Genomic DNA, 9,364 nt, shown 5'->3' with positions numbered 1-9,364 from the left:
CAACCACACTAGAATATCATCATTCATCATTTGTTGCATGTTTGCTTGCTGCATATATAGTTGCTGCTTGTTTGTTTGTGTATATATTGTCCTAATTTTAGACAGAAATAGATTATCAAAACATCCTCACTCAATGTATTCATTGTTAACATGCGTTCATTAATTAATGTATTGTGTAGAAAATGAGACCGTCTTATGTGTAGATAGATGTATACTTTAAAATGTATATATCTTTCTTAAAAACTGAACCAAAATCGTACCGAATCGAACCAAATAGTTTGGTTTCATTTCAGTTTTGGCTTCAAAACTGCACCGAACCAAACCGTAAAAAGTTTTGGTTTTGGTTTTGGTTTCACTCAAAACCACACCGAACCAAACATTGCCACCCATACCTGGATGTGGGATTCACTGAAAACAGATAACCATAATACAAACACTCTCTAAACTTTCACTCTCTAAATTGTTGTAAAAGTTCCGAATTCTCCCCCTCTTCCCAATAATAGTAAAAAACAAAAAAAAATCTTTTACCACACAGAGTCATGAAAAGCATACAATAATACAAACACTCATCTATAAATTATTGTAATAGTTCCGAACTCTCTTCCTCTCTCCCTCCCCACAGTAATAGTAAATATATATATATATATATATGTATATATATATTTTTTTTACCAGTCAGTCATTAAAAGCATACAATAATACAAACACCAGTTTCCTTGTACCAAACTGTTGGTGGCCTGGTTGGTAAATCATGTGCCAGCAAGTGGGCCTTTTTGTGTGACTTATTGCTCTGTACAAGCTTTGATCAAAACAAAAGGGCTTGTATTAGAGTATTGCTCTAACTAACTTAACCTAACAGAGCTCCATATAAAACCAAAAGCCATAACTGTTGATATCTAATTGGCAAGCCAATTCATGGCTGCCAGAAATTGTACTACGTAGTAGGACTTTTTATTCAAAATGATCTCTGACGTTAGCATAACTCTATACTTTGACCCATGACAATGAAAATTGATTGAAGTGGCCCCTAAGTTTGTTAGCTATAAATCATTTTGGTCTTCCACGAAAAATTTGTCAATATCTTCGTTAAATAGTCACGTAAACGACTACGTGACCACTTTTTTAAGGAATAAGGATTAAAATGATTCACGGTGGACAACTCGGGAATCATATCTATCGATTTTTATTGTCAGAGACCAAAATAAAGAGTTATACAAATCTCATCTTGACTAAAAAGCCTTTATGTAACCACACCGGTATCTTTAAAGGTGGAATAGGATCATCTTCGGATAATCAATTAATCGTGTCTATTTATCGTACATCGTGCAATTAGAAATTATTTTAATTATTTTAATTTAAAATTGAATATAAATAGTACCTAACGAAAACTGACTGCACGATATACAATAAACGGACATGATTGATTGATTCTCAAATCCCTACAAAGAGAATCCGGAGAGGATACTTTTCAGTAAAACCTTACCCTTAATACCCATTTATTTAGACTTAGTAGCGGACACTTGCAGAATTCTTTACCAAACACATCAAGCATAGGGTTCTTTTTGGATGATGATTTTTATGGGTTTCATTTAATGTTCATTGACTAATCGTTGTGGATGGGAAAAAACCAGATTTATGAACATTAACCCCAAGATTCACATTGTGCAAACAAACAAAAAATAGAAGAAAAAAACAGAGCATGTGATGGTGTGGCAAAATGCACATGGTCATGCTCTCAATTTCTTTGCCTAATTTAGATTGGATTTTGGACCATATGAACCAAACTCTATTAAACACATCTTTCAGCTTCAGCTTGGTAGTTAAGTAACTGGACAGGCAATGACTTGTACTCGTTGATTATTCTAGATTGAGAAACGCTAAGGTGATTTTCTCAAACTTGAGATTCCCTGGGGACTCTCCATGTACTATTCGCTAACTCATTTTTTGGCATAATTAATGTTTTATAATGCTAGTACAGAAATTAACGTTAAACTGTGAAATAAAAGAAAGTTTATATGGAGTCTTACTTTTGCAAGCGCGATGTTTACATTTTTCTTTTGGGTTCTAATGTGGGCTCATAATATTTCCCATGCTACATAAGCATGGCCATTGGCCACCTTTCTCTCTATAAAACCAATATTCTTATTTCTTGGATAGAGGGAAATCTGCAAAGAGACTCTCCATCCACAAAGTATGCAGATTACAAGATTAATTAGTATTTTTGTTATCTTTATTCTGATTAAACTATGGTTTTACTTAGGCAGATTGGGGGTTTTATAATTGATTAATTATTAGGGGGGAGAGTATAGGTATAGATGCAGAACCTCAGCCTTGGGACAGCTGCCCAAAAGTTAGGATCCTATGAAGAGAGCTATGGCATAGTGCATGTTGCCCTCTTTTAAATATAATTTTAGATTAGATTATTTAATGGAAGTTTTACCGAAACACTCAAGATACTGTTCATTTTTAACGAAAAATTACATTTTTACCTTTAATTGGTACTATTCACTACACCTTTATTTTTCATTAAAACTAAAGTTTTTTTGAACTTTTCGTTAGTTTTCATTTATTTTAATCGAGTGCAAATCTATATATGTTTTATGAAATGCTAAGAAGACTCTATCAAAAGTGAGACTCTATATGAACTTTCTGTTGTCTCATATTTTTTATATAATATTTTATAATGTTGACATGAGATTTGACGTTAAACTGTGAAGTGGTAGAGAGTCGATAAAGAATCATACTTTAAAATAGTCTTTTAGAATTTCTCGTGTTTTCTTAATGTAAATGTAATGATCAAAATACGAGTGAGTTTAGTTGTTGACTTGAGAGAGTAATATATGGAGCTTACGAGGCCACATCCATTTACTAAATTGGAGCTAAAATCTTATATCTAAGCCTAAATATAAGTTCAAACTTCTTCAATGCACACGAGATTTAAAACTTATATATAAGTTTTCGAAAAAAATGAAACTCAACTGAGTTTCAATATGATTTGTGTCTAACGTGGAATTCATACCAACAAGGAAAAATATTATTAACATAAGAAAAATAAGATTTGAGTTTTGGCTTCACGTACCCAAGTTGTGAAAACCCTCTCCTCCTATTAAAATACTCAAATCTTAAAATTTGTATTGAATGTCATACAAATCAAACACATAAAACCTGATTTATACGCAGGTTGTCAAATTCATTTGGGTTTGAGTATTTTGGTTTTCTCCTCCAATGCAAATATTTATATAGTCTTATATTTAAGTTTTAAGATTTGAGACATTGCATTGAATAAATAAAAAAAATATTGGAGTCAAATACAAAATTGTGCATTGGAAATAGGGTCGAAGCAAGAAATTTAAAAGAATGATGGCATCCTTAAACAACAAGGTACAATTAAAAAAACTAAAAAATTTACTGCACAAAACACTTATATATTAATCTATAAAGTTTTGCATACAACATCTTACAATATTCTTCAACGCGTTTTTATGTGTTTGACAGCGGTGCATGACAACATCATTACCAAATATCATCAAATATCTCTCTCTATAAAAATAATCATGTTATTATTCATCCATTGATCTCCCATTCGATTTCTCAATTGATTCTTCAAAAATTTCATGGCCGAAAAAGCTCTTTCAACAGTGATAGTAGCAACTGGAAGAATTAGTGCTAATGTCACAAACATGTAAACTAGCGGATACACCTTGTCTTTTTTTCATTGGACCATTTTTTTTTAGAGTTTAATTAGAATTGACGTTGGAATTGAAATGCAATCCATATTTTCATTTGTGGTTTAATTAGGGCTTAGGAATTGGAATGCAAAAGTACACACACACAATTGAGTGGGGGCGGATGCCCCCCCCCCCAAAGGCCCTATACAGCTCCGTCCTTGATTGGAAAAGGTTGGACTCAATATTCATATTGAAACCCAAATTTGGATCCCAATTTTGTCGAAAATCAAATATGAGCTTTTAGGTCTCCGGTAAGTTAGAGATGATTAGCCTCGTTATTGAGCTAAAATACAATATTTGAGTTTTTGGTCTCCTGTGCATTGGACATGCTCCAAAAAACACACATTAAAAATCCCACGAAATAAGGAGGACGGCTATGGCAGAAGCAACTATGCATTGAAGAGGGATGAGAGGCAAACACTTTCTCTCTTCTGTGTAGGTGAAGAGGGAGAGAAGCAAAGCAACCATGATTAATAAGACCTTTCGATTTAGGCCGGAAAAAGTTTGTGTGATACTCGTAAATTGAGCTCATAAGAATTATATTTTAACAGTGGACTGGCAAATTATAAATTACTAGGTTTTAAAGTATGACTCTTATAATGATTGAAGTCATACTAATATAACTGTAATGTTATCAGTATCAACTCAAACAACCTGATTTTTGTAAGTAAACTTCACACCCATTCAAACTACTCTGTAAACAATAAAGATACCAATATTTGAGGGCAATGTGCAGCTCACTCACTCGCCTTATTCCTCCTCCTCCTCCTCCTCCTCCTCCTCCTCCTCCTCAACTCTCAACACTTAATATTTATTTAAGTTTGTCAATGGAGGTAGCTACTTTCTCATTTTCCAAGGTCCATCCCGTCTCTTCTCTCAATGTTTTGCGGCCTTTTAATTCTTTTTATGCCGTAAACTTGTAGTAGTTGTTAATTGTTGGGTATTGTTGGAGAACAATTCAGAAATAAATAAAAAAAAACAAAAATTCTAATATTTTATTAACTAAAATATACTTGCTATACAAAACGAAAATTACACAATTAGTACATAAATTAATGTTACTAACTTGATTAGAGAAGGTAGAGGCTAGCGTAAAAGCTATGTTCTTCGAACAGTATTTTCGTCCCACTCCTGTGCTTGTGGTTCTTTAACGTCTGCTCGATTAGGATTCAACTACCTAATTCTACAATCCGTACTGGATTCTAGAACTCTAGCAAATTTGTTTTTTGTGTGTTTACTCTCTAGAAAATTCGTACAGAAGGAAAGAGCAAGAAAAGATATGTTCCATTTGGATACTGTGATTGTAGATATATAGGCTTTTTTCACACCATTTCAAATACATGTTCAGTGTATTTAAGGTACACAACTCTTTCTAAGAGCCGTGTCTTTTAATCAAAATGTTTTTAATTAATAAATTAATTAAAAACTTAATCCGAAAATTAAAATTAATGAATTAGATTAATTTTAAATTCCAAGGAGGCCCAAGGCCCTTATCTTGATTAATTAATATTAATTGTATTTAGGCTATATTATACAAGTCTAATCCACACAACCATAAGGCTCAAGCATTCAATCCATTTCCAAATGGCCCATGTTGTAATTACTAGATTAAAGCACTAAATCTATATAAAGGCCATTGAGAATCTTGTTTTCCCCAATATGGGACAAGAGTCTCAAAACTTCCAACAGGTATTGTTCGCATAAAATCAAAATACATTTCCTCTCTTTTACTCAAACAGATAGTTATTTAGTATTACGATATATTAATATTTCTCTTTATTTGTAAGTTAAAAATTATAGGTTCGATTCTCGTCAAATGCGAGTTTGAATTACATTATTACTAGTTCATTGTGATACTTAGTCAACTCTCTTATTCCTTTAGTATAGATTAATATCATTTATTCAAATAAAACAAAAAAGCGCCTTGACGTATTTAACTTCTCGCTTGAAGATGATCTTACGACTCGTTGTGAAAATCACCCTAAATATATAGTGTGCAAATTGGGATATGAATTGACCTCTCTTTTCTTGTTCTCATAGCCGTTAAGTGGTAATGTTATTTACTAATTAATAATTAGTTTAATAACATTCCACTTTTGGATAATATAATTCAAAGTGATGACGTGTTGACTGGGTCATAAATGTAAATTCCATCACCTTATTAGATGTTCTGACGTAGACATTTAATTACCCAATATTGCATTAATAATTCCCACTTTTTACATAAAACAAGCTGGTTTAATGGTCCTCACAAATTAACGGAATTTATATCTTTGCTATTTTTATGACCAAATTAACCAATACGGGAAGTAGATTAGTTTAGTTGTTTAGGTTAATTAATCCTAATTAAAAATTTTAAATTTAAAACTTAGACCTTTAGTACGGACGATGGGAGGACCATGGCAAAAAAGTAATAAAGTGAATCTCAAGGGGTAAACTTTGGCACCCACTCTGCACACTATATTTTCTGACTCTCTGCTCCTCTTTCCGCCAAACAAAGCTGCAGGGAAAATAATAATGGAGCTCAAAACTTCACCCGGCAATGGCACCCAACCCCCAAACCCTGAACCGAAACCCGACCCTCCAAACCCTAGCAATGGCGAAACCCAGCTTCAAGACCAGCTTTTCTTTGAAGACTACGACAGCACCTGCTCCACGCCTTACGTCAGCGCGCCGTCGAGCCCCGGACGGAGTGGGCCGGTCAGTGGTTTTTTCTACAGTGCTCCGGCGAGCCCAATGCACTTCGGGTTGAGCACAAAGTCAAACTCTTGTTCGCTTGAGAAGAATGGCGGCAACGGCAGCGGCTCTGTTTCTATGGGTTTTGAGTTCGAGTTCTCTGCGCGGTTCGGATCGAGCGGGTCGGGCTCCACCGGTCCGATGAGCTCTGCCGACGAGTTGTTCTTGAACGGGAAGATCCGACCCATGAAGCTTTCGACCCACCTGGAAAAGCCCCAGACTTTGGCTCCGTTGTTGGATCTCGAGGCGGAAAATGGGGAAGACGAGGCGGATCGGGGCGGTTTGGAGCCCGTGAGAGGCAGAGATCTGAGGTTCCGCGACAAGTCGCTGCGGCGGAGGACGAGATCTATGTCCCCTCTGAGAAATGAGCCCTTCGAGTGGGAACAGAGGGACGAGATTATTGAAGCTGATGAGAAGGACTGCAACTTTGCTGAAGATTCGAAAGTGCCGGCGAAAAATGGGGAAGAAGACGAAGAGGGAGCGGAGGAGAGCAGCACCGCCACTACTACTCCTTCGGTTTCGGCTTCGTCGTCTCGGTCGTCGTCGGGTGGGAGGAACTCGAAGAAGTGGGTTTTTTTGAAGGAGTTTCTTCACCGGAGTAAAAGCGAAGGGCGGAGCAGCAACCACAAGTTCTGGTCGTCGATTTCGTTCTCCGCCGCGAAGGAGAAGAAACCCACGAAACAGGGCGGTCAGAATACCCAGGGCTCTGCTCTAAAAGACCCCAAATGTAGCAATCCTTTGAACTTGGGCTCAGAGGGGCAAAAACTGAAGGGAAGTGGGGGTGGTGGTTCGGGGAAGAAGACGGCGGCCGTAAAACCCACCAACGGAGTTGGTAAGCGGCGGATGGCGCCGTCGCTTCACGAGCTGCATTACACTGCAAACAGGGCTCAGGCAGAGGAAATGAGGAAGAAGACATACTTGCCTTACAGGCAAGGGTTGCTTGGATGCTTAGGGTTTAGCTCAAAGGGTTATGGAGCTGCCATGAACTCTGGGTTTGCTAGGGCTTTGAATCCTGTTTCTTCAAGGTAAGGTCAAATTTATGGTCTCCAATGGCAATCTCCATGGAACTTTGATGTGGTGGATTCAGAAGGAAGTGTAAAGATTTTTTTTTTTTTTTAGTTTTTTTTTTTTTTCTTTGAGGAATTTGTGTGATTATCTGTGTAATTACTGAAGGCTGGCTGGCTAGCTATTTTAGATCTCCTTTTTTCTTCTGAAAAAAGAGGAGCTGCAGCAGTCTTTCTGTATTTTGATGGGTTGTTATATGATGATTAAAATTATGTTGAAAATTCTTTTATTTCCGAGTTTTGCCGCAAAATCGAGTGCAGTGGCGGTTTTAGTTTATTCTCTGCTGTCAATACTACTACTGGGTATGATGGAATCAATCAATTTATTTTATGATTTAATTCCATGGTTTTTGATACTTTCAAGTTTTCTTCATGGGGGTCCTTCAAATTTCAGAGAGGGAGAGATGGAGATCCAGATCCATCTCTTCCTTCAAAGGTTACTCTCTTGACCCTTGGGATAATGATATGGGAGTGTTTTGGCAAATTCCCCTCAAATTTCCCATCATTAGAAAGACATAATACCAATTTGGGAAAATTAGAAGTGATTAATGTGCATGAACATGATCATTGAAGTAATTCTATTGTATAATTGAGGGTAATGATCTTCGCACACTTACCTTTACTTTTTTACACAACTTGTTAATTTTCTGCCATTGATTTTCATCAATTTGTTTGATCTGACGACTGAAAATTGAAAGGAGTGTGTAAGAAGTAAAAATGAATATGTTGATAACATTATCCCATATATAATCTGTATCACTATCAAAATCCATCTTATCGGTATCTATTTCGTGACGCATTTCGCAAATCATGGAGCAAAACCTAACCATGTGTTCTTGGCAGAAGCTTTGGTGCTGCAAATGCACATTTTGCATGAGATGGTGGTTGGGATGTTTGGTAGAGTTGCTGAGGTGACCCAATAGAATCCTCCTCCTTATGTGATGTTAGCTTGTTTTGGGACCCTAAGAATCTACTTGTCTCAAATAATTACTTGCTTTTTATGGTAATCAATCATTACACCATTAAACATTCAAATAAGTAGATCTTAGATGGAGTTTTTGCAAAAGTGAAATTGAAATCTTAATTTGCAAGGGACATGGTGCCTCCTAGTCCTACACATTATGGACATAAAGGAGGAGGAGGAGGAGGAGGAGTTTGAAATTTTGAGACATTCTCTCATCAACTTTTCATGTCTCAAAACAATCCAAATCCATCATTTTGCATCTCTTTTTTCTCATTATGTAAACTCAACTTAAAGGAGGTCCTAGAATTGGAAAATAATTCAAGTAAAATAGGTTGTAGGGCTAACAAGCTTTTTCTTTTTTCTTTTGACAAGAAAATTTTGAATATGAATGTCTCATCAGGTCATCTGTATTGAATCTCTCACAGAAGCATGTGTACCATGTATTTTAGTCGGACTCGACCTCAACCTCGCGCTGATATAACAATGCCCTAATCATGTAGCTCTGTTGAGCGCACTACTCTGATCAGATGAACTAACCCATGAGAAAGTTTGAGTAGGATTCCCGACCACGACATCATTAGCTAATCTCTCACAAAAGCACAAGTACCTTGTATTTTAACCCAACCCAACCCCCAACTGATACCACCCGATGTTAAAGTTGCCCTAACAAGTCAGCCCCGTCGAAGTTTCTCCCCTACCTCCCAACCATTTGCGAATGATAAGGATTTTCTAGAGAAGCCAAATATCAATGAGATCTGATCTGAGCCCCCCAAATTCCACTATTCTGCTGGGGACATGCAATTTACTTTTTATTTATATTTTATTTTTTAGCATGGAGAAAATAGCGGCAAAATCCCATCATGATCATGGCC

The 9,364-nt window shown here is 36.4% G+C and overlaps 1 protein-coding gene across 1 annotated transcript; it reads left to right on the top strand.

The window, feature by feature from the left end:
• Nucleotides 1-6,205: 6,205 nt before the first annotated feature.
• Nucleotides 6,206-7,750, top strand: LOC126594162 (uncharacterized). The gene has a single exon (XM_050260377.1). It carries the CDS (start codon nucleotides 6,246-6,248, stop codon nucleotides 7,491-7,493), a length of 1,248 nt encoding a protein of 415 aa, XP_050116334.1. The 5' UTR covers nucleotides 6,206-6,245; the 3' UTR covers nucleotides 7,494-7,750.
• The last annotated feature ends 1,614 nt before the right edge of the window (nucleotides 7,751-9,364 follow it).

The sequence above is a fragment of the Malus sylvestris genome, chromosome 12 (genome assembly GCF_916048215.2).
Source record: "Malus sylvestris chromosome 12, drMalSylv7.2, whole genome shotgun sequence".
Lineage (NCBI taxonomy): Eukaryota > Viridiplantae > Streptophyta > Magnoliopsida > Rosales > Rosaceae > Malus > Malus sylvestris.
Note: the sequence above shows the minus strand (reverse complement) of the source record. Positions and strands in the feature narration are given on the sequence as shown.

What these genes read in the sequence shown, in the direction of transcription:
- LOC126594162 (XM_050260377.1), top strand. Translation starts at nt 6,246, where the DNA reads ATGGAGCTCAAAACTTCACCCGGCAATGGCACCCAACCCCCAAACCCT.